The sequence below is a fragment of the Malus domestica genome, chromosome 12 (genome assembly GCF_042453785.1).
Source record: "Malus domestica chromosome 12, GDT2T_hap1".
Classification (NCBI taxonomy): Eukaryota; Viridiplantae; Streptophyta; class Magnoliopsida; order Rosales; family Rosaceae; genus Malus; species Malus domestica.
The window spans coordinates 12,806,667-12,833,282 of NC_091672.1; the positions used below are offsets into that span (position 1 = coordinate 12,806,667).

Sequence of the window (26,616 nt, forward strand, 5' to 3'; positions counted from 1 at the left end):
AACAATAGTTTTGAATGGTTTTTTATTAAACTTTGAGCCTGTTTGGTTAAATAACATTTTTGGATGGTTTTTGGTTAAATATTTGTTGGCCCTCATTAAAGCTCCTATGATTTTAATATAGCTGAATTTTTGTAATGATAATTTTTTAATAAAGATTTAAAGTAAATATTAAAAAATTAGACTTAAAAATAGATGGTTAGAATTACTATGAATAATTTAGGTCTCTGGAATGAATAAAAAAACACAAATCCTCTCAAGTGTCTTGTATATGCAAATGATGATCCCATATCAAAGGAAATTAATATATTGTTAAAAGGATAGGTGTACGTAGGCCTGTCATTCAGTCTGTTCGAAATGGAGTTAATAATTTAACGCAAATGCAGACGAATTTGAATCACATTATTACTAGTAGATTGTGAAGCTAAGCACACCTCATTTCTCTTAATGTAGAAATATCATTTGTTAAAAAAAAAAATAATAATAATCAACGAAAACGGAAACGCAAAGGCAAAGGAGTTAATAATCAATTTGGTTATATTGTTCAAGAGTTGTAGATAGGCCTGGCATTTTGGACCCAACCCGTTAACCCGACCCGACCCAACCCGTTAATATTTGTATTTGGATGGATGCTTAACGGGTCGGGTCGTTAACGGGTGAACCCGTTAACAACTCGTTAAATAACGGGTCACTTTGGGTCAACCCGTTAAACCCGTTAGGACCCGTTAGCACCAGTTAGTTGAGGATATTTTAGTAATTTTAGTAAAGTCTTAATGACAAAAAATAAACTTTATGCAAAAAATAAAAAAAATAATAATTGTTAACGGGTGAAACGGGTGACCCGTTAGCTTAACGGGTCGGGTTCGGGTTCGGGTGACCCGTTAACTTAACGGGTCGGGTTCAACCCGACCCAAACCCAATAAACCCGACCCGTTTACAGGTCTAGGTTGTAGAGCAAGTGTGCAACTCAGGGTTAAATTCTGCAGGAAGCTAATTTTGTTATTGACGCTCTTGCTGCTATCGGTCAGTCTTCTTTGGAGTTTCAAGCGTGGTCTCATTTTCTTCCTCCCCAAGCTAGAAATGCGCAAATTTGGGATTTCAACAGTATATCGAAAAACATATTGGGCACTTCATTTTGAGCTTCTATGTGGGCTAAGTCAAGCTGAAACTATGGTGCAACAAGCCTCGCGACTAACTCAATTGCTAGGGCTAGTTGTATTTTGTGTCTAGAAAAGATATCTGCACGTGTTTACATAATCTCTGGTATCCGAGTAATAATTAAAGTCTTTGATTTTTTATTTTTTTTTATTTTTAGAAATAAGCCCTTAAACTCATTAAAGATTGTCAATTTTATTCCTCCTATAAGATTTGAAGCTATTATATTTCATTTTCAGTCGATTTAATTCATTTGACTTGCATCTACATGTGATAAAAGTAAGGGTGGGCATTTGGAATTGAAAACCGAAATACGAACCACACCAGACCGCATTGAACGTTTCGATTTTGAAACGGTTTTGGTGTGAAATTGAACCATAGTAAGAGAAAACGGTTTGGTTTCGATTTTGGCATTCTAGAACCAAACTGCACTGCAAAAATAAAAAATGTTTATTTAAATACCCTTATTAAGTGTTGTATTATAATTGGTTGTTTGTTGAAGTCCATACATTTAGTATGGACTCAACTGTGCACAAAATTTATCTGTCTCTTCGTGTTCGACTCTCAGTCACTCAGTCAATCAATCTCTCTCTCTCAACTCTCATATGTTCTTCCCACCTTACACAAAAACAAAATCTGCAAATCACTTTGTCTCACACACACTGCACTGTAATCCCTTTCACAGCTACATAGTCAACAACATCGTTTTGATTTGAAAAAAAAAACATCAGAACAAAAGATGTGTTTCTCCTTCCAATCTGCCGGTAGAAGAGATGTCCTTTTGCTCCTTTCCAATTTCAACAAGTCTAGCAAGAAACTACATTTTCCAACACAATTTGGAACTTATGTTGCTAAATAATAATTCAGCAGTCCATTTTTCATGGCTTGATGATATTTTTATGAAACAACACTAAATGGGTTCACTCTATAACATAAAAGCTTTCCTTCAAAAAACAAAACAAAAAAACAAAAAAACAAAAAAACAAAAAAACAAAAAAAAACAAAAAAAAGAAGAAGAAGAAAAAAACAGAAATAGTGCAAGAAGTAGAAACTTGTGTTCATCCTCTGCTGAACCCGACCCCGAGCCCATGCTGCTTTTCAGTTCAAACCACAATTTCACTTCTTTATGGCCATTTCAGTGAGAGCATAGAAAGAAAGAATCATGCTAGAAAGAACCACAATTTTACATTCTTTTTGTTTCTTAGAGTTAAAGAGTTTAACTCCGCCTGTGTAAGTTTATCTTACATTGCCGGTCCCAAGCCCGGATAAAGGAGGAAGGGGAGGGCGTCAGGTAGTCGACAGCCGACACTCCTAGGTTACTCAAATCCTTATGAAAATGAATCCAAAGCGAAATTGCGCTAAAGCTAGGATGTCACCCGTAAGTGGCGCGCTGTGTGGCCCGAGCACAGTGATAAATGAGCAAGGGTCGCTGTATCTCCATCGGCACTCGGATGCAGTGTTAAATGAGTAAGGGGGTCATAGAAACTTCTTTTTGAACGACTCCACTCAAAGTTGTTTGGAAGCATATGCTCCTATCAACTTTACACAAGACACACAAAAGAAGTACTTTGATCCTATTAAACGGGGGAGGGTGAAGAAGCTAGGACAGAAGGGTAGAGTTCAAGAGAGTAGAATGCGTTTAGGAACGTGGAATATAGGAACCTTAACGGGAAAATCTATGGAAGTAGTGGAAGTTATGGTAAGGAGAATGATAATTATTATGTGCATACAAGAAACTAAGTAGGTTGGTCTTAAGGCAAAGGATCTAGAAAACTCAGGTTTTAAACTTTGGTATTTGGGCACAAATAGAATGAGAAACGGTGTTGGCATCATCGTGGACAAGAGCTTGACACAAGATATTGTAGATGTCAAAAGGGTAGGAGACAGAATTATGGCAATCAAGATTGTAATAGGACAAGAACTCATCAATGTGATCAATGCATACGCACCTCAAGTAGGGTTGGATACGAGTTTGAAGGAGAAATTGTGGGAAGACCTTGTAGACTTAGTGCAAGGAATTGCTCAGACGGAGAAGGTATTTATAGGAGGAGATTTAAATGAACACGTGGGCAAGGAGACAGACAACTATGGAGGTTTTCATGGTGGCCATGGTTTTGGGGAGAGAAACGAGGATGGGGAAGCCATCTTGGATTTTGCAATGGCATATGATCTCTTCTTAGCCAACACCTTTTTTAAGAAGAGAGAAGAACATGTGATCACCTACAAGAGTGGATCGGCAAAAACACAAATAAATTTTCTTCTAATGAGGAAAGGGGATCGTATAACTTGTAAGAATTGCAAAGTTATACCAGGAGAGAGCTTGGCTAATCAACATCGCTTGTTGGTGATGGATGTACATATCAAAAGAGAGAAAAAAGAACAAGACCTAGAAGTGCCCAAGGACTAGATGGTGTAATCTAAAAGGAGAAAAACAAGCCATTTTCAAAGAGAAAGTAATCATCTAATGCGTGTGGGATAGAGAGAGGGAAGCTAGCCAAATGTGGGATTCCATGGCTAGTTGTATCTGAAAAGTAGCAAAAGAGGTATTAGGAGAGTCCAAGGGCTTTGCTCCACACCAAAAGGAATCTTGGTGGTGGAATGAGGAGGTACAAATAAAGGTGAAGGCTAAGAAGAAATGTTGTAAAGCCCTATACAAGGATAAGACCGAAGAAAATGGTGAAAGGTATAGAATAACGAAGCAGAAGGCGAAGAAAGTTGTAAGAGAAGCTAAGCTAGCAGCTTATGACGATATGTATAAGCGACTAGATACCAAAGAATGAGAGTTGGATATCTATAAACTAGCTAGAGCAAGGGAAAAGAAGAGAAGGGACCTAAACCAAGTGAGGTGCATCAAGGATGAGGATGGAAAAGTTCTTGCTACAGAGAACGTGGTCAAAGAAAGACAGATGGAGAGGTTATTTTCAACATGAAATGAGTACTTCTATGGGGGAGTTGAGTAAATCAGAAGAGTGTAGAAACTACACCTTTAACCGCCGAATTAGGAAGGAAGAAGTGGTTGTAGCTTTGAAAAAGATGAAGCATAGAAAAGCAGTGGGCCTAGATGATATACCAATTGAAGTGTGGAAAGTCTTGGAAGAGATGGGTATAGCATGGATAAATACCTTTTCAATAGGATTTTGAAAATGAAGAAGATGCCAAATGAGTGGCGAAAAAGCACTTTGGTGCCTATCTACAAGAATAAGGGCGATGTACAAAAATGCATGAACTATAGGGGTATTAAGCTAATGAGTCATACAATGAAGCTTTGGGAAAGAGTCATTGAGCATAAATTGAGGCAAGAGACATGGATTTCGGACAACCAATTCGGGTCCATACCAGGGCGCTCAACCATGGAGGCAATCTATCTCTTACGAAGATTGATGGAAAGATATAGAGATAGAAAAAAGGATTTACACATGGTCTTTATAGATTTGGAAAAAACATATGATAAGGTCCCAAGAGACATTCTTTGGAGGATTTTAGAGAAGAAAGTAGTACAAGTAGCATATATCTAAGCTATAAAGGATATGTATGATGGAGCAAAAACTGTCTTAAGAACTCATGAAGGACAAACCAAAAGCTTCCCCATAACTGTTGGGTTACATCAAGGCTCATCCTTAAGTCCTTGTCTTTTTGCATTGGTAATGGATAAGTTAATGGGACATATTCAAGATGATATTCCTTGATGTATGCTTTTCGCAGACGATATAGTGTTGATAGATGAAACTCAGGAAAGGGTAAATGCGAAGCTTAACCTTTGGAGAGAAGTGTTGGAATATAAAGGTCTTCGCCTAAGCCGATCAAAGACAGAATATATGAAGTGCAAATTCAGTGCAAATGGAGGCTAAAATGAGTTAGGGGTGAGGATCAGAGATCAGGAAGTACCAAAAAGCAATCGATTTCGCTATCTAGGATCTATCTTGCAAAAGAATAGAGAATTAGATGGAGACCTCAACCATAGAATACAAGATGGATGAAGTGGAAGAGTGCATTTGGCATGTTGTGTAACCGTCATATGGCACTGAAGCTCAATGAAATTTTTTATAGGATAACAATAAGGCCGGCGATGTTGTATGGCACGAAATGTTGGGCGGTGAAGCATCAACACGTACATAAAATTGGTGTAGCGGAGATGAGGATGCTTTGTTGGATGTGTAGGCACACAAGAAAGGATAAGATTAGGAATAAGGATATCCAAGGTAAAGTAGGAGTGGTCGATATTGAAGAAAATATGAGAGAAAATCGGTTACGGTGGTTTGGACATGTTCAAAGAAGGCCTGCTGACACTCTGGTTAGAAGATGCGACTACAGGACAGAGGTTTAGGGTCGAAGGGGTAGAGGAAGACCTAGAAAAACTTTGGAAGAGACTCTAATAAAAGAGTTAAAGTGAAGGATAATTTTGTGAAAACATGTTCATTTAAGCAACATCTATAGCATGCAATTAACAATTAAAAGGCGGAATCATGCTTGTATGCACTTAAAACAAAAAATTAACCATGAAATTCAAAGCCTAGTAGATTGGTGAACCAAGACTCAACTCAAAACAAAGTGAGTTGAGATTTATACCTTTGTAGATTCCTCTTTGCATAAGCAAAGGCTAATCACCCAAAGAGAGGGCCTTCATTCCTTGCTTCTTAGATCTATGGATTTGGATGGAAGAATATGTTTCTCCAAGTTCTCAAAATAGAGAACCTCTAAGTCTCCACACCAAGGTTAGATTTAAGTAGAAATGAGTGACCTAGAGGAAGTTGGATTGCTAGCTAATCTTCTCTAGGGTGGCCGGCCTCTTTAGAGAGAAATGAGAGCTTTGTGTTCTCATCCTTTCCCAAAAAGAAACCCTAAATGAATTTTGGCTATAAAGTCATATTTATACCTTAATTCATTGGAGTGGCAAACTTGTAAATAAGTCCAAAACCCACTCCATCTCTAAATGGCTGGCCATAGGGATTCATTGGACTATTTGGGCCTTTGTGAATCATTATTCATTAAGTTGTCATACAACTTAAGTCAATGGACTTGACGTTCGAAGCCCATTGGGCCTTAAGGTCCAAAACTATCCCGAGGTCTTTAACGAACTTATTCGTTTGATTAATTAACATTTTAATTAATCTTTGCCATAAATAATTAAACCATTTAATTATTCTTGCTCATCTCTGTTGTTTCTTCAATCTGTACCTTACACGGTGTACGATCCATTAGGTTCCTTTTTAGCGAGGCAGTGGGCGATTAAAACTCTTTCAAATCGATTGTGAATTGAAACTTACTTTCAATTCTCCCTTTAGTGTTTATACACGTTTAGGGCTTCCACAAACCAAGAGTGACACCTAACAGCATATCATGGTTACCCAAGCTAATCAGAAGAGGTGGAGAACCTATTCAGTTTAGGATTACAAATGCAATACGGTCTTTCTCTAATACAATACTCTTGACCACATTGTTTGGTTTGATAGTTTATTCATGTCTACTATCCAATGTGATTCGTGTGCTTATATGATTACCTTGAATGTGATTTGGAACGACTTCCTAAATCTCATTCATACTTTGGCCAAAGATTCTTAATCATATCATAGAGTATTCTCCTTCAAACGGTTTGAAGGTTAGAGATCCCTTGTTGCGCATTCACTTGCCTCCATGGCTAAGTGGCTTAACCCCAACGATGCCGTGGACACCCTCGAATGGAGTGACTTTGACACAATCAAAGATCAAGGACTTAACCACAAGACAACTATGATGCCTCAGGTCAAATGACTACTTTGCATTATCTCAACCATGAGTTCTCATGTGACATGAGTATGAGAACTCTTCGTTGATCGTGTTCAGTGGACTCATTCGCTATTGAGCACCTACATGCTTGTCTTGATGTCACACACACCAATGACTCGAGACTAGTCACTCTCCCTGAGAGAAGACACAGCACGTACTGATCTTAACGGACTGTCAATGCCCAATTAGCAATCCTATGATCAGGAACGTTTAGGATATGTATACGAAAGAGAATGGTCTCATTAATCTAACTTGTTTAAATCATATTCTCCTAATTACATATTCCTTGGACTTATCTTTTAAGCATATAACATTTATATGAGACGGCTTAAACAATAATCTTTGCCCTTGATATTAAACTAGATTAGTTTAACATGTGAAATGTCCGTAAAGTATCATCATATGATTGGTTTTAGGGCACATTTCCAACAATCTCCCAATTGCACTAGAGCCAATCAGCTTGGTTATCAGTGATGATACCTCTTATGTAGTCATTTCAAAAATGGCTGAGTAGTAGGCCTAGGCAATGGATATCTATATGTTATCCATATAAGCAACCTTGAGAATAACGACGTCACCATTATACATGATTCTCAATCATGTGGTTCAGTCTCTCATATGAGTTCAGATCTTGATGAGACCTTGATTCCCTGGCTTGAGTTATCGCCCCATTAGTGTCGTAGTATCAGTACACTAGATACACTTTCTGGTTGGAACCGAATAGAGAGTTCATAAATGAACTTTCCCATCCAAACAACATTGTTGTAAGCTTCTATATGGCAATATATTTTGCATTCATAATGGAACACACTAAAGTCATTACTTTTAATGTTTCCATCCAAATATCTCTTTAGTCATAATAAAGAGATATCTGATTATTTCTTTGGGAGTCAAAAGGGTACGTTCCCTTTGAGAAGGGCAACTTGCTAGTCTCACTAGAGTCGTCCTTCTAATTGAAGTTTATTATCGTATGAGAAACTTCCTAGCATTTATTGTCTATTATTAGGGATTGATAAAATCAAATTATATCTTGAAATATATCATTATAGATTTCTATCCCCATGTATTTAGACTATATCTCCCATATACATTCTATCGTTATAGAATGTTTAAAGTCATAACTTTAACGAAGAAGTATTCTTTTCATTTCCAAAATTAATATATCATATATATATATTCAAATTTAGGAATTTGATTAACTCCCACTAATCTTTTGTAAACCTAGTAAACAAAAGATTCATTCACATCTTTATGAGAAATCAAACGATTTGATCTTTCTCTCATAAGACGCTTATAGCTCCCACTAGCTTGCTAAGATCCATGATGGATGGATCTCTACAACTTACATGTCTTGTGATTCATAGTTTTAGACATATATATTATCAAGACTATCTTAATAATGGTTTCGAAAACCCATATAATGTCCAAACATTGAATCACCATTTAGTTGTAGCTAGCAATCTTCGAATTAATTGAAACTAAGACTACGTCAAAGATGGTTTCTTCAAAGTCAACCATTCTCTTTTATTGTAGTCACCTTAAGCTACCAATTAGCTTATGAAGGTTTCATTATTTCGGGTCAAATGGTACTTTACCATTTCCTTGAGTATATATCATATATACACTCAATGTAGTCATAAGGATTTTCATTCTTATTTCTTTCGAATTAAGAGGTGCAACTCTATGACATAGTCATAAAGTTCAAACCATTCAACTGAGACGGTTTATAAATCATTCTCGACTACCTTGGAGCTTTTGGTATAGGAACTAGGTTGTTATATTTGTTGATTATTATCTTGTCTCTTAAAGAACCCATTCTTTGAGTTCTATCTCTTGTTCATTGCTCTATCTTAGGCAAATCCTTGTGTAGGATTACAATGAACTACCCAACAAACAACATTTGTTAGTTGGTTTATAGAAGTGATATCCAAATGTTAATTTAAGGATACCCACAAGATAATTCTCAAACAAATATGATGCCTCAGGTCAAAGGACTTAACCACAAGACAACTATGATGCCTCAGGTCAAAGGACTACTTTGCATTATCCCAACCATGAGTTCTCATGTGACATGAGTATGAGAACTCTTCGTTGATCGTGTTTAGTGGACTCATTCGCTATTGAGCACCTACATGCTTGTCTTGATGTCACACACACCAATGACTCGAGACTAGTCACTCTCCCTGAGAGAAGACACAACACGTACTGATCTTAACGGACTGTCAATGCCCAATTAGCAATCCTATGATCAGGAACGTTTAGGATATGTATACGAAAGAGAATGGTCTCATTAATCTAACTTGTTTAAATCATATTCTCCTAATTACATATTCCTTGGACTTATCGTGTAAGCATATAACATTTATATGAGATGGCTTAAACAATAATCTTTGCCCTTGATATTAAACTAGATTAGTTTAACATGTGAAATGTCCGTAAAGTATCATCATATGATTGGTTTTAGGGCACATTTCCAACATAAAGTACTTGGATCTAACGGAGGACATGACACAGAACTGAGTGTAATGGCATTCTAGGATTCATATAGCTGACCTCACTTAATGGGAAAATGTTTTGTTGTTGTTGTTGTTGTTGTAGAGTTAAAGAGTTTGTTGCCCAAATTTTTTTAAGGGAAAAACTCTAAAACTACTATAGACTGTGCAATAATGTTGAAATTAAAAGGTTAACTAAGATTAGGTAGAATAGATCAAGAGATAAACGGGGTCAAATTTAACCATACCTAATTAAGTGTCATTTCAATAATCTCAAGACATCATCACTGCCACACCACCACCAACGCCACCCTGCAAAGGCCACCCCGACCCCAACTGCCATGGTCACCACCAATACCATCACTACCCCAACCATGGCCTTACTACTAGCACCACCAACACCATCTAACAAAAACGAAAAGACATTATGTCTCATGTTATCAAAACACATTGTTTGTAATAACCCTTGCTTTCATCAGTAAACTGTATAGTCTATCATACTAGCGAGGAAAAGCTGTCTAAGCTTATTTAAAAGGCTCAATGATCTAAATTTCAACTAATTGAAATAAGGATTTAGGGTATGCATTTGGGAACTTACATAACAAGAATGCATAAAATCAGATACAAAACATATATATTATATATAATGAGAAAAATCATAACCAACTTAAAAAAATAAAGGATAACCCATGTGCAACCCTTCCATTTTTTGGGAACAAAAGCGATGGACCACTTAATAGTAGATTCCTACATAAAATCTAAGCCCCTGTCATAGAAAAAAACAAAAGGAAAATAAATCACAAGTGTGTGATAGGAGCATATTTATGCGACTTTGTTATCTTATTTCTTTGTATTTATTTAGTTAATTTCTATTTATTGTAGTAATTTAAGTTATTTTCGTATTATTGTAGGTCCAGTTGATAAAGATGACAATAAATGGCAAAATGGAGCAATTTGGAGCAGTTTTGGACTTGGATTGGATAACATGTGTGGATAGCATATTGGTTGGACGTTTTTGGTGTTTAAAAAGTGTCAGACATGTGCTAAAATCTGGAGAAATTAAAATTGAAGCTTGGAAGGCAAGGAATTACACAAGAAAGAAGAATTCTAGTGGAACATTATTTTATCTAACCTTATCTTATCTTATCCTATCTTATCTCGGGCTGCAAGGAGGAATCCTAATCATATTCCAACACTTTCTACCTGATTTTTAGAGTCCTAAAATAACTCAAAAATGCCAAAACCCTTTCCTCCTTGGATTCAGCCATTTTCCCCTGTATATATGAAATTCCTCCAGAGATTTAGGGTGCCGTGCCTACCATTCATCCATTAAAGTTGTTGGAATTTCCAGAGTTCTTTCTATCTTTGTTTTAAGTTTTAATGGTTATTTTAGATTGCTTTTTAGTTATGATGAACATGTGTAGCTAAGTTTCTTTTTAGGTAGATGTGAATTCAAAGCCATGATCATATGTTTTATATAAATTGATTACATCTAGTTATTGTTTCATAAAATATGAATGCGATTTACTTATTTGCTTTATAGAAAAGTTATTCTTGTATGTTTATTAAGAGTGCACACTTAGTTTGCATGCAGGGATTTGAGGCTAGAATATAAGAGAATTTTACTTAATTGTTATGAACTTATATTTGCAAGTAGTAAAAGTCACTAGTCATGATTGAGTTAAGTAAATTCCTGGCAGGAGTATCATGCTTTTCATAGTTACGAATGTTTTGTCAATGCTTATGATTTTCACATAACTTAATGATCTTTGAGATGTATCTCTATCATGTTTTTCATAGTTAAGGAACTTGAGAAGAATAATTTAATTGCGTCGCTGAGTCCAATTCAATGAACTTAGGAAAATCTAAGAATTAATTAGTGATGTTCACAGTTAATTTGGGGCATTGTCATTCATGGTTTATAGGAAGAATAATTAGAAATCAATTTGTATGCATATGTTTCATGTGTGGAAAAGAATCCTTTAGCTATCATTTCATCCATATTTCATTCACAACTTAATTTACTTGTTGCCCGTTACTTTTGTTTTAATCAAATTCGTCCAAAATTCCCCCAATCATTGTTTTGTAGTTAGTTTAACTTAGTTTTCAGTTTTACAAGTTTAATTTGTGTTGATTAGCATCCCTTCTAATCCCCGGAATAGAATGATCCCTACTTACTCGTACTACGATTGCATAATTTATAGGGTTTAATTTGTGTGTTAGTTTTCTACCACATCAGTGCGGAATCAGGTAAAGTAGAATTTTAGTAATACTTAACGTATGTGGGAAAAAGGGAATATGAAGAAGGGTGATGGAGAGAGGAAGAAATAAGAAGAATGAATGAACACAAATTCTTGAAAGTGAAACCAACTTAAAATATGTTTTGGTTTTTAGTTTTTCATTTTTTTGGTTTTTAGTTTTTAAGCATCAACACATACAAAAAAAATGAATGTAGTGAGATGAGACGAGAAATAACAAGATTAAGAACGAGAATCTCTGAGCTAAAGTAGGAGCGGTAACAAGTAAATCGGTTAAGGTGGTTTGGACATGTGAAACGAAGACTTGTAGGAAATACGATTATGAGACAAAGGCTCAAGGCAAAAGGAGTAGAGGAAAACCTAGGAAGACTTGGAAATAGATTTTATGAAAATACATGGAGTACTTGAAGCTAACGGAAGACTTGACACAAAATCAAGCACGGTGGCGTTCTAGAATTTATTCAGCCGACCCCACTTAGTGGGATAAGGATTTGTTGTTTTGTTGTAGTTTTCATTTTGTGTTCCTTTCCTTGAACATTTCTTCTACATCGATCCCACCATCTTTCATCCACTCTTCTTCATCCCTCATTTCCCCTATGTATTTTCCCTTTATCACTAACACAAAAATTAACAGCCAAAAAATAAAAACGAAATGATTATCAAACAGAAAAAACAATTAAACTGAAAGCAGTGCAGGGTGCAGGCGCATGCACACAGAGATATATTTATGAACTGAAAGCAGACAATGAAACAAACCTGCAAGTAATGCAGGTACTTAAATTAATTGCACTGAAACATTGTGCTTACTACAATTTTTTTGCCATCATTTTCCCTTAAATGGAAAGCCAAGATCCTGAAGACTTAATTTCCCTCGAAAGACATCCAAAAGTTGAGGCGCACTTTCTTGATATCTAGTCACAAACTTAGTTATAAAGTAACTATCAAGGCTAATCAACAATGATGATATGGGAAACTTTTTATTCAGCAAGCCCTTCACAAATAGGACTTTAACGAACACCTTGGAATGATCCTCTGCTCTAGATTAAGAGTTAGAACCTCAGGAAATCTGGCTAGATATGTAGGCCGCCAACCCATCTTGTTTACAAGGAAATCCATTTTAGTTGTTATATTCTTTTCTGACAAATACAAAAAAGTGGGTCTCTTTCTAAAAGCCGACAAGATCTCTTCTTCAGTCCAGCCACACCTCTTATAAACCTCTAGTTTGTGTGCCCATGTCGATTTGGCCATTTTTGCAATCACGTGGAGTCTATTGACAAATGATAATGTCTTAGGCTTGAATCCCATGCTGACAATCTTCTCAACATCTTTGTTAAAGTCATCAGGTTTTTGGCACACAACTCCGGGGTGACAGCTCAGTAATACAGAGATATAGGGTTATGGCACTTCAAGTGCTCTCAGGACTGAGAGATTTTGAGCAATATTACTTTGAACCCTAACATCCAAAACTCCCCACGCGCGTGCTTATAAGGTTTACAACTTTTTCATCATTGAGGAGTTCTGTTTTGAAGAGATTAAAACCAGGGAGTAGAGCATTCTCCAAGCTGGCAGTCAAGAAAATAGGGTTCCTACAGATGGTGCAAGCGATCCTTGTGCCTGATAGGCCTAGAGAACGCAGAAACTCAAGTTTCGGCAAAACTATCTTCTCAGAGTCGGCTAAAAACAGCCTTGGGTCTTTATTAACAAGTTTGGAAATATCAGAATTAGTGAATCCATGGTCTCTAAGAAGAAGGACAGAATCCGGTCTGTGGTTTCAAAGTTTACTTTCTTAGACAATGTGAGAGCATTTTCCGAGGAAAATCCACATGAATTAAGGAGATACGACACGGTCAAAAAGCCTTTGTGTTCTTGAGCTTTATCTAATCCAGAGTCTAACGACGGTTTTGATGATAAAGATGTGCTAAAATGTGTTGCACTATGAGGAAAAACAACAAAAACACGAATGGGTAATTGAGAATTCACACATCTCTGCAATTTAAGATGAGGAATTCAGGATTTTACAGTAGAAATCAATCAATCATAACCGCAGGAAGCAATGAAAAGCAAAAGTTGTGGTGGGAATTGAAGCTTATTGGAGAGCAACATTAGACAAAATTTGATGGTTCTAAAGATTTAGCTGTAACTTTATTCATTCTTCAATACTCCTATTACTACAACTTCATTAGGGTTTTTGCTCCGGAAAGAGCCGGACAGGAAGATGGAGGAGCGCAAGTGACATTACCCAACAAAAAAAGAAAAAAATTGGTTTAACTGTTAATCTACGTGTCAATTAAAGGGAAGATCGTCAATTAATGTGTTCACATTTGCCACATTATCACTTAACCGCTAATTTGATGGATTGATTATCGAAGTCTAGCATTGCAACAATTTCATAAGTTGAAGTATGATATTGCAATGTTCTAAAGATGATGTATGAGTTTGTTATGTAATTTAAAGTTAAGATGATAAAATGTGATTTGCTCTAAATATTAATGTAAATGTGATTTATTCAAAATGTTTAAATCAACAACAACAGTAAAAAAAAATAGCCGTAATGTATTCTAATAGAGAAGCCAAATCTGATGTAACATGACATGAAATGACATATTTTCCTTTGCTGCCAAATTACAATAGCTTCAATTTTTTTACTTAACTATTAAATATTTATTTATTTATTTAAGCATTGTCTTTTTATTTCTTTTCATTGCCAATGCAATGTTTAAATGTTTTTATAATTTTTAATTCATCTTTTTATTACTAATGCAAAGAAAATAATTATGAATTTTTATTTTATGTTAAAATTTAACATATTAGATGGAGAGTAAAACTTTAACAAATATCTAAGGGTCACATAAACTGTCAAATTTAAGTTAAACTTACTTTTTAAACCCATATTAGTTTTAATCAAACTATTAATATCTCTTTAAACCCAAATTTACTACCTAAACTACCATCACAAATCCAATTCAACATGAAAATTGTATTTGCACCTATTTGAAAATTAACAAATCAAAATCAAAGCATTCTCTCCTTGTACGTTCTCTCATTTTCCAACAGTTGCTTTTGATTCCTTTATAGTGTTACTCTCGGTAAATTTCAGGTTGCTTTGTGCCAATTATATAGATTCACACTATTTCCATTACGAAATAACTACAAACAATCAAATAATTCATTTATGGGGAAACGTATATTTGACATCTGATGGTACGGAGTAATCTGCAGTACCATGAAACAAAATAATAGGAGCTAAGAGAGAAGCATCATTTCAAACATTCTAGTATTGCCTGTAGTTTATATTGTGAAAGGGAATTTTTTTTTTTTTTGAACGAAAGTGCAATTTTGAAAATTATAAGATTAGGGCCAACAGATGCAAATCTGACTAAAACTATAAAGAGTAAAATACAATTATGACTAAAACTATGAAATTATAAGATATTATGTAGGGCCAGCATTTTAGGAGACCAAGAAGTCTATACCCTAGAAAGATTTAATGATATATACCTTGGCGGTGGAATTGGTCTCTGCTTAAAATCAGAAAACTCAGAAGTCAACTAAATACATGAAAAGCAATTCGAAGGAAGATAGAAAATCTAGTTAAGAGCAACTCTATTTGGTGAGAAAACTTCTTGTTCATTTGCATTGGATAGTCATTTTTTGTGTAAGAATCATGAACATAAACATGAAAACTATAATGCTAATCAAATTTTTAGTAACATTATTTGTATTGGGGTGCTGCCATTTTTTGTTAGGGTTTTGATTAATGGGTGTGAGTTTATTGATAAATCTTATTTTTATTGTTAATTGTATCTTGTACTTGATGATAATTATGCAATAGGATAATATTGATATTTCATATTTAAAATTTAAATTGGGTATAGAAAGATGTTATATGGGTTTAAATAAAATTTGTTTTAAAATTTTAATATCCCCTTTGAAGATGATTTAAAAGATACAAATTTTGACTTTTGCTCCCAAACCCAAAAGGGTACAGAGGTCATTGCACACTGTCAAGCAAGGTTCTCAGATCTTCTAAACGGGCGGCGTGGGAATTCAAGGCCGCTACACATGTTACTTGACATTTTTTTAATAATAGTCAGATGTACCCCTGAAGTTACCCAAAACTACAAAAAGACCATCCCCTGCCATTTGTAGCATATTTCTCTGCATCTCGAATAATGGCAGTCTTGTAATATAATGGACACAGAGGACCGCGCTCTACTTGGCACAGAGCTGAATATCTGGATGATTGGATCTCTATTGTAATGCTGTACAGGAAAATTAAGGAAAATAATTTTTTTTCTAAATCTCAGTAGTTCCAAGTATTTTATCCATATTAGTGCTTTAGTCCCTAGACGGCTATTCCTCTTGGCCCTCACTGTCTTTATTTAATCTTGCAGAGAACAAAAGAAAGACGTTGTAGTTGACTTGCTTGTGGTTAGTGGTCATCCATTCACATTTACAATTTCATCCTCCTTACACTAAAACTATAAATTCTATAAAGATTAAATTATAGCAATGGTCTTTCAACTTTAACCTAATTAGAGCAATATTCCTTTAACTAAAAATCTATTACCATTGGTCCCTCAACTTATCAAAACGTGGAACTTTGGTCCCTTTCATTAACTCCATTAGAACTACGGGTGGGCATTTGGAACCAAAAATTGAAACCAAAACACGAATCGAATCGGACCGCACCGAACGGTTTGGTTTTACGGTTTTGAAATGGTTGCGGTTTCAAAACCGAACCGTAACAAAGAAAACGGTTTGGTTTCGGTTTTGGGTTTTCAAAACCGCACTGCATCGAAATCAAAATCGGTTTGGTTTTAGTTTTAACTTTTAATTAGTTCAACTTCAACTACACTATTCAAGTCACCATATTCATCTATCTTTCTTTGTCTCTCAAAACTCATCTTCATCTTTCTCTCAAAACTCATCTTCATCTCTTAAAGTGTCAATTTAAGTTCTAAATTATTAATTTCTTTAGGCAATGCCTTGTGTGCTTGCCTAAATGTAACAAAAACCACGAATGTATCATGATAATTGGAGTTCAACAAATTTGGTATTTATTAGAAGAAAAGCCTCTGATCATTGATGAAGCCAAATAACTGTATAAAAAAAACTTGCAACAAAATTCCAGAGTCACGATAGAGGTACTCTCATAGGATTTTTGTTCATTAGAAGCATGGCTTGAGTTATGTAATTGAATTAGCAAAGTCACAGATAGAGACCACTTCTCAGGAATTAGCAGAGTCACAGATAGAGACCAGGAATTAGCAATTTTTCTGCAGTTTTTTTTTCCGCAGTTTATGGCTGCAGTTTTGCTGCAATGTTGTTGCTGTTTTTGCTACATTCTTGTTACTGCTTTTGCTGCATGTTCATTAATTAATATATGAGGAAAATAAAACTGTATTATGCGTAAATATGTGTATATTTTAAATTGTACATTTTTTTCTCAAAAACCAAACCGAAACCGTTTGAAATCACACCGCACCGAACCAAATGGTTTGGTTTCATTTCAGTTTTGCCTTCAAAACCGCATTGAACCGCATCGCAAAAGGTTTTGGTTTCGGTTGCGGTTTCACTCGAAACCGCACTAAACCGCATTGTACCCACCCTTAATTAGAACTTCTTTCAAAATGAGTTACGTGTCATGCACGTGAGGCTACATCAAGGGAAAAAAATATGAAAAATTGTATCAACAGTCCCTCAACTTTAATTCAATTGGAGAAATGGTCCCTTAACTTTAACCCAATTGGAGCAATTGTCTTTCAACTTTAGCTCAATTGTTGCAATGGTTCTTCCAACATAACTCATTTTAACAGAATTGTGATGGAGTTGATGAAAATGGTCATAGCTACACGTTTTGATGAGTTGAATGACCAATGATAATGAACTTTTAGTTGAGGGACCATTGCTCTAATTTGATTAAAATTGAAGGACCATTGTTTTAATTTACTCTTCTATAAAATTTAGTGAGTAATTGATCTTAGAGTGCCAGCAATTCCTATATATATAAGGATATGTAGAAACTCAATTAGTTAAGAACATTCGTTCTTGAATATAACTATACATATTTGAATTTAAGATATCTACCCTTTACCTATAAGTGAGACTTGTTTAGTTCAATTAGCATCATGACAATACCAAATTATTGTTGACTTATTGTGATATAGCCCAACCTCATCCCAGTATCATTAGTAAAAAAGAAAAAGTAATGCTAAGGAGATCAAAATTTTAACCAAATTTACAAACCAAATGATGTGTTGTCAATAAGAATTAAGCATGTTAATCAATGCTTAAGTAATAATCAAATAATTAACAGCCTAATCATTTGATTTATAAAATTAATTTAAAAATTTTAATCTCACTAACATTATCAAAAAAGAAAATAAGTTTTACTCCCTTTCCATTCGAAAAAAGGAAAACTAATGAAAATGGCTTAAAAACTTTGAGTTTTAATGATAAGGACAAAATAAAGGGTAAAGTGAATAGTACCAGGATTGACTTTTTAGTATAAAAATGTGATTTTTCATTAAAGTGAACAGTACCGGGTGCTTTTCGTTAAAGTTCCTTTCGAAAAAAACAAAAGTGTATTTTATGGTTAAGAATGTGAAATTAAAGGAAATGGGGGCAGTATTATATTCATTAAAACAAAAAAGGAAAATTCTCATATTAACTTAAAATAAGGGGAAATTCTTATAAATTAACATAAAATTGGGGGAAAAAAGAGCCTCCCAAAGCAGTAAAATAAAGACAAATAAAGGAAAGAAGGAAACTCATAAAATAAAAATGGAGGTGAGCTCTGGAGAGAAGATTGGTATGATCAGGACGTCATCCTTCTTATACTCTCTCTCTCTCTCAACCTCTTGAAGAAAATAAACAAAGTTAAAAATTCAAGGTGGGCCTCTTGGTTGAAGTTTCCAGCCTTTTGATGGCATATATAAATAAAGAATAATAATATTATTATTAGGATCAAAAGGTCAAGGGGACTTGGTATTTATCCTCACAAAGCTTGACAGGGTTAGGGTTTTGTTTTCTGCTTCCAATTTCAGCTTCTGGGTTTTGCTTAATTTCTGGAAATTCACTGCCTTTGAGCTCTGATTCTTCATCTTCTTTGCTGGACTTCAAACTTTAGGGTTTGTTTGTTTATACAGTTTTTACTATTGGTAAGTAAGCTATCTTATGCTACTGCTTCTGGTTTTTGTGAACTTTCATTTCTTCAGTCGGTAGGTGGCTTTTGATTGGATTTTGGTTTCTATTTTGTGTATATGTATTTAGAGCTAAACTCTTTCTGGTAAATTGCGTAGCTAGGACTTTGAATTTTGAATTTTGGTTTGAAAAGTTTGTGTGTTTTGAATTTTAGGAGTTTCTGAATATTGGGTTTTTGGTTATTTCAGTGGAGGGGTTGTTGAAGCTGGGTTTCTTTGGTTTTGGGATTGGTGGCGCCGCGGCGGCAGTGATGATGATGTTGATCCATGGGCAGTAGAAGAGTGAAAGTTGGTGCAAATGATGGTAGTAAAGTTGTGACCGATATGCCGAGCTTTGTTCCTCCAGTACCCACTCCCAATCCCACGTCAGTATTCGCTTACAGTTCTAATTTTTTACATTTTTATTGTATTATATTGTTCTTATCTTTTAAGTTTAATTGGCAGTAGTATAGCTCTTTGATTTTTTAATATGATTCCTTGGGCGTTCAGTTAGTTTAGAAGCTGTGGTCCGGCAGCGGCCTCTGTGCTGCTAGAACATGAATATAATTTTTACGTGGTCGAATTGTTGGTGCCATATGCTGCTGATATTAAAATCTCATGCTTTGTCCGGTGGATGGACAGTATCCGCAAAAGGAACATAAATTAGAACTTAAAATCCCACAGTCTAACAGGTGGAATGGAATAACCACCACTTAAAATGACTAGGTCCTTGTCTACTACTCTTTTATATTGTAACCCAAACAGCATATAAATGTTAGGGGTGGTTTGGGAGTGAGATGCTTAAAAAAAAAGCACCAATGAAAAAAAGCTGTGAGAGTTTTAGGTGTTTGGTAAAATGAATAAAAAAAGGCTTATTTTGGAAGCTGCTGTGAAAATAAGCTGAAATCAAAGGAAAAAGCTGAAGCTGCTATTTGCAGCTTTGGAAAACTGGTTTTTTTTCAAAGCACACGGAGCTACAGTGCTCCTTTAATGAAAAGGCCCACTATCAGACTGTTTTTTTTTTCCAAAAGCACTTTTACAAAAAAGTTTACCAAACACTCTGCTGATTTATTTCACAGCCGCTTATTCTCACAGCACAGCCGGTTATTCTCACAACAGTTTTTTTTCAAAGCACATCAATACCAAACCAGCCCTTAGTATCTGAAGTTTATTCTTACCATATGCTTAAAGTTAAATAGAGTGCTAAGTTACAAGTAACCATTGGAAATTTATCAGATTAATGCATCAACAGCTCAAGTTTGTGTAAACAGTATTGGGATTTAATATGGCATAACGTCTTTCCACGGTATAAACAATGTTTGCCAATGATTTGAGGAAAGGGAGTTATAGCTGTTGTTTTTTCAGTTTTTGTATGACTGAAATGATAACAAAAAATAGAGCCAACGAACAGGACAGAAGAAAATTGCAACTGGACACTATTGTTCTGTTATGGAGGAATTGTTATGCGACTGTTCATTGAAACAAACAGAGTAGCTGTATTATTGTTGTATCTAGTATTAATTATTAAAGTCTGTTCCATTTAGCTTATTTTCATACAAGAATATGATAATAGTGATCCTAAAATTAAGAAACAGGACATATGCTACTTGAGATGTTTCCATGACCTTTAATTTGGTAACCATTTCTTCATCTGTTTACATCATGATTGAAGAAGCTTCTTAACATGTTTACGTTTGACTCTTTTTTTCCCCGGGGGGGGGGGTGTAATTGAATTATGATTTCTGATGGTACCTTTTTGGCCTTATCATTCTGGCCAATGTATATGGATTTAGTTCCTTTTTTGTTGATTGCATTTGTCATTTTGGTAGTCATGATTCTGATGATTTGTGCTCTCAGTGGCACAGAGGGGAGCTCCATTCGTTCATCTCAAATTTCAGACTTTGGAACTCTTGAGCAAACTCTTGGATTTCGCATAGAGGATGCCGTTGACATCGGGAGAAGTATGTAACAAATATCTTGGTGTTTATCAGAAGCAAAATTCAATACTAGCAATTTGCCTATTCTTGTTTCTTTAGGTTGTTATTATGCCAGTTCTTTGAATTTTAACGTGGTTGAACATATAAATTGTCTTCTGATTTTCATACTCGGTAAATGAGCTTATGAATAAGGTTTTCTTAGTGTTCTAGTCAGCTTCCATGTTTAGTTTCCTAGTGCCTGGTTGTAGGTGTTTACTTGAATGACCTGTCAGCTGAGATATACTCCTACGTTCTTGGAAGCTACTGTTCTAGTCCTGTTGTTCAATTCTTACCTTAAAACAGATCCTATTCATCATTGGCTTTCTGAAGTGTGACTTCAGAAGCACAAGTAATTTTTGGCAGTTTTGGAGTATGATGAAGACAAAGTGATTCTGATTCTGTTTTTTAAGTAAAAGGGGGCATATGTAATATGTATATACGCACGTACTATCAGATAATATTTACTTTTGTTGTTTTATGGTATCTCTTTGATTTTGACTTGTAATCACTTGATTATTGTTGATTTTTTAGGTCCAATGTTTAGTCAAAACAAGTTAAATCGCCAGGCAGTGGGAAGTAGTGTTGCCCAATTTGGTGCTTTAAACAAGGTAATTTTGTATCTTCTCCTTCCCCCTCATAAAAGAACAAGAAAAATGAAAAATGAAAATGAAAACAGGATAAAAAAGATTGAACTTACAAGCATTCTGGAATTCAGTCGCTTGCATCTTTGGAAATAAACCTTTTTGTTTCTTTTGTGGGATCTCAGCTTATGCCACTGCAAAAAGAGCCACAGCCAAATTTGCTCTCTGTATCACGTAGCAATCACGAGAACTGGGGGGAGTCCAATATGGCAGATGGAAGCCCCAGGACTGATACTTCAACAGATGACACAGAAGATAAAAATCAGAAGGTAACATCTCCTGCTTCCACTTTTGCTACTTATTTTTTCATTCCTGTATCCAAGATTCAAAGTGATATATCCTTCATTTTGCCATACAAAATTATTTTGCAGCTGAGAATATTCGTTCTTCATTTGATTTTGGCTGCTTTTTTGTATTTTTGTATTTTTGTATTTTTTTTATGGTGGAATTAAATTCAGTGTTCTTGTGCAGATTGAAAGGAATCAAATGACTGCTCTTCTAGCTTCTGATTCCAGTGACAGATCAAAAGAAAAATCTGGGGATCAAAAGGTTTGGTAGCTTCAACTAAATATACTATTAAATTATCATCTTCCATGATTATTGGATTACCTTTTACCATGCAACCATTCTTTACAGACATTACGAAGACTAGCTCAAAATCGTGAAGCTGCCAGGAAAAGCAGATTACGGAAAAAAGTAGGTCACTATTCAAGTATTTGTTAGGAGTTTATTATTTTCCCCTTTATTCGTTGTTAGTGTTCCCTATCTAGTAAGAGTCATGCTTACTGTTCTGTGTGGGGAAGTAATAATATGTTGTGTTTCTTCTCTCAGGCATATGTACAACAACTTGAGAGTAGTCGGCTGAAATTAACTCAGCTCGAGCAAGAGCTTCAGCGTGCCCGTCAGCAGGTTGGGTTTTGTTGTCTGTATATACTTGCATCTAATATATCATATATTTTTCATTCCTGAAATGGAAGGGCATGGGTGTCCTGTATCATATTAATGGCTTTATTTTTACAGGGAATATTCATTTCAAGCTCTGGAGATCAATCGCATTCAATGAGTGGAAATGGTATTTGAACCTCTTAATCTCATGTTTTCACTGGTTAATTTTTCCTGGACTTGAAATTTTGAAATTGATCACAGAGGTGTATTTCAGCGTGCCTTAATATGCATATGTATGTTAAAGAAATTTAGTAAAGATGGGGTTAGGTCTTCTCTGCATTAACATTGTGATGTAGTAAGTCGAATATTTTGGGTGGATACTTCTACAGCTTCTTTGCTTTTGATTGTTCTATAATTTTGGTATCCAGTATTTTGCAATTGGTTCTGAGCATGTCGTGAACATTTAAATTATGGGTCTGTTTTTCATGTTAATAACGGTGTAGTTGCTAGCACGTTGGATGATGTTGCTTATGTTGTGTGATCATAAGGCAATATTCTATTCCTAGACAGTTTGGAAACATAAGATTTTCATGCTGTTAGATTATGATCTGGACCACACATTTAGGCAAGAATCACCTTTATCAGTGTTCCAGGTTGACAATCTGGCAAGATGGCATTACGTTGCTGAACTGTCTGGCATGAGAACATATGTTTTCCCACTCAACTGATATTTGATGGTAAAATGTTGTTTTATTTGTATTTGTATTTCATAGGTGCTTTGGCATTTGATGTGGAATATGCAAGGTGGCTAGAAGAGCACAACAGGCAAATAAATGAGTTGAGGGCTGCCGTTAATTCACATGCGGGTGACACTGAACTTCGTACTGTTATTGACAACGTCATTGCGCACTACAATGACATTTTTAGACTAAAGGGAACTGCAGCAAAAGCTGATGTTTTCCACATCTTATCAGGAATGTGGAAGACACCAGCTGAAAGGTGTTTCATGTGGATTGGCGGCTTCCGCTCATCTGAGCTCCTTAAGGTGAAAATTTGTGCTCACTACTCTGTTGATATTTGATATGGTGATAATCCCCCTATCAACATTTATCTTCCGAAGCTTACAAAATCTATATATAAAAAAAAAAAATTAGACCATTTTAGTTTCTGCACAATTCCATCTCCTAGTGTATAATAAGTTATTTTTAACATTTTGTTCCCTTGTTTTCTCCCAATGTGTTAACCTATTGACATGAAACTATTGTTTATGACATTTTGAGTTGGGGCTATCAGCTTGACATCATGTTTTGATATGACGGAAATGAGGCAATGTTGGATCTATGGCTTCAATTCTACATCTACTAGTTTATGAATCACCCACACCAAACATAGCCGTGTCATATATGCTCACAAAATCATGTACATGGAAACAAGTATTTCTATGGCACAATTGCTATTAATGGAAATTCTTAGTGCCCAACTTTGAAATTAATGAGTCAGCACAATTGATGTTTCTTTTTTCTGTTAAGAAAGTAATTAATGAGCTGTCAAAATTCATTTCATATATACATGGACATAATACATACACGTAGACATAATACATTTATTCTGTCCTATCTTCTCTAATTGATTTAGATCTCTGCGTCCCGTTAATCTGTTTTGACATTGGTGCAGCTTCTGGTGAGTCAATTGGAACCCTTAACGGAGCAGCAATTGGTAGGTATTTATAACCTGCAGCAATCATCCCAGCAGGCTGAAGATGCTCTGTCACAAGGGATGGAGGCATTGCAGCAATCCCTGTCTGAGACCTTGGCAAGTGGCTCACCTGCGCCATCAGGATCATCTGGGAATGTAGCAAACTATATGGGTCAAATGGCCATGGCCATGGGAAAGCTAGGAACTCTTGATGGGTTCCTCCGCCAGGTGAATTTCCTTAATAGTTAATTCCACTAGCTTGCTTTTCCAGTGTGAGGACAATTAATTGCTTCAATTACAAATAGTTAAAAATAAAAACTGAATCACGAATAGGCTGGTATTGCTGAGTGACATATCTGGAGAAATGATATCGCATTGGTGTTGGAACCTGTACGTTGAATGGAACCACATTGCTTTTTGTATTATACTAAAAAGATAAGCTGGTATTCTACATGTCTATTCTTCATTTTGTTTTGTTGGTCCTAAATTTCACCCATACAATATATAGTCCTTATTGATTGTTTTCAAATACGAAATGAACTGTTGTCCCTTGAGACGAAAAAAACTCGGTTCTCCTTTTAAATGCAATTATACCATCTTTGTCTTACAAGAAGTTTGTTGCACGGAAGGCATGTTTAACGAGATTTGTTCACAAACTTGGTGATTTGGCCTAAGATAGGTTGCGATGTCTGTCTCAAAGGACTTCTTTTTAGTCTTGCGTAAAACATCTGAAACGTTACTCGTTATTTTTGTTTCTTTATGTACATGCATCTAGGGGTCACCCGGGCTATATGCTAAAATAACCTTGTCCTTCTATGAATGTAATTAATACCTTATTTTTGTAGTTTGTCAGTGGTCAGTATTTCTGCGCCTTATTTTTTTCGTTCTCGTTTTGCCAATTACCAGGCTGATAATCTTCGGCAACAAACATTGCAACAAATGCATCGTATACTGACAACTCGTCAATCAGCTCGTGCACTCCTTGCAATAAATGATTATTTTTCACGTCTTCGAGCCCTCAGTTCTCTATGGCTTGCCAGGCCTAGGGAGTGATAGGCATTAGACTCCTTTATCTGAAGTTCATCAGTAAGGTTGGCTAGTCTCGGAACTCAAATTAGCACCATGAACGGAGGGCCATATGATTAGATGATAGATGGACTTCAGCCATCTGGGCATCGATATCCTTTACAAACCTGGTTAAGGTGCGTGGAAGTTAAATTATTGTTCATAGTGTCCATCAAAGTTATCGGTGGTTGTCACATATGTTTGTGTAGATGTAGTATTCTGTCCAAAACTGTAGTATGAATAATCTGGAAATGGTAGTTATGTAATAGAAGTGAGGGAATAGAATAGTGCTATTGTTGTAGGTTACCGATTGTCAATTTGTATACCAAAAATCAGTGACGTCAGAGTGAAAAGGATTTGCATTTTCTTTAGCTTTGACATGTACATATGTTGTCTCTCAATATTATTGGCTATATTATTTCCCTGGTCTGCCATTCTGGGTTTTATGTGTAACATTCACTGCGCGTGTGAATTTGTCCAAATTTACTAAATTATGTCCTTGGCAGTTGGCGATTTGTGATGTTTTGCGCCTTAGGTAGTTCGTGTGTTTGTAGGATGGAGTCGGAATCGTTGAACGAATTAGCTGCTGTGTTGTGAAACTTGTTGGATTATGATGCCCTATGAATGGCAAGAATCGAGTTTTGAATTACAAGAGTGATTTTTGCATACCCTTTTTTACTTTTGCACTCACCTTAATTTAGCTGTAAAAAGAAGAGTATATGTCAATTGGAGAATGCTTTTGGCCCTTTAGGGCATAGCTGCCTATCGTATACTTATGACACGGCAAAAGCAGCGATGGATGGTGGAAATGTTTGCTTTGTTATAGGTTCCGACGACTGTGCGCTCAGAAGCAGCGATGTGGAGTGGCTTTTGAAGATGTATTTTTTCTTTCTTGTAATAACATTTCCCTATTCCTTTTCGAGGAGGCCAGGAGGTTCTATCTCCTTCGACATCCAAAGTCGTACCAAGAGCGCCAAACTGCGAGAGCCATCCATGATCCATGATCCATATTCTACGCTGCAGCTTGTTACAAAACAAAACCAAACCAAAAAACTGTCAACTGTAAGAATGAAGAAGAAATGAGAGGGAAAAAGTTCAACGAAGAGAGAGAGAGAGACAGAGAGAGAGAGAATCTTGGGAGGGAAAACTTTTCATTTCACAACTTGATTAATACAAGGCTTTTTCTTAGAGTATAAATACTCACAGTGTTACTACCTTACGATATAATACAACCAATCTCCTAATGACACCTATCACTCAATACAAGGTTAACAGTATACTTCAACTATGTTTTCCTAACATTCCCGCTCAAGCTTATGTTGGGAATTCCCTTACATAAGATTGGAACAATGATCACTAAACAAAGAAGAACATAGCCCTTTCGTGAAGATATTTGCATACTAATGCTCAGAAACAACAAATTGCAAAGTAATTGTGCCTTGTTGAACTCGTTCTCGCACAAAATGACAATCGATCTCAATGTGTTTGGCTTTAGAGTGTAAAAC

General features: G+C 35.6%; 1 protein-coding gene across 2 annotated transcripts; it reads left to right on the forward strand.

The window, feature by feature from the left end:
• Positions 1-18,408: 18,408 nt before the first annotated feature.
• Positions 18,409-25,545, forward strand: LOC103413649 (transcription factor HBP-1b(c38)-like). Of its 2 annotated transcripts, NM_001328796.1 has the most exons (13): positions 18,648-18,828; positions 19,060-19,235; positions 20,707-20,810; positions 21,357-21,433; positions 21,592-21,735; positions 21,938-22,015; positions 22,103-22,162; positions 22,298-22,375; positions 22,487-22,538; positions 23,125-23,217; positions 23,326-23,396; positions 24,026-24,274; positions 24,953-25,482. In NM_001328796.1, the coding sequence occupies exons 2-13, from the start codon at positions 19,138-19,140 to the stop codon at positions 25,097-25,099; spliced, it is 1,251 nt and encodes a 416-aa protein (NP_001315725.1). In that variant the 5' UTR covers positions 18,648-18,828; positions 19,060-19,137; the 3' UTR covers positions 25,100-25,482. The 2 variants fall into 2 exon arrangements, with proteins under 2 accessions (XP_008350323.1, NP_001315725.1); XM_008352101.4 differs by having other exon boundaries at positions 18,409-18,828; positions 23,125-23,396; positions 24,953-25,545.
• Positions 25,546-26,616: the final 1,071 nt, after the last annotated feature.

Coding starts and splice junctions, on each gene's coding strand:
- LOC103413649 (XM_008352101.4), top strand. CDS start 19,138: ATGGGCAGTAGAAGAGTGAAAGTTGGTGCAAATGATGGTAGTAAAGTT. Junction 21,434..21,591: donor AATTTGGTGCTTTAAACAAG/GTAATTTTGTAT, acceptor GTGGGATCTCAG/CTTATGCCACTGCAAAAAGA. Junction 21,736..21,937: donor CAGAAGATAAAAATCAGAAG/GTAACATCTCCT, acceptor GTTCTTGTGCAG/ATTGAAAGGAATCAAATGAC.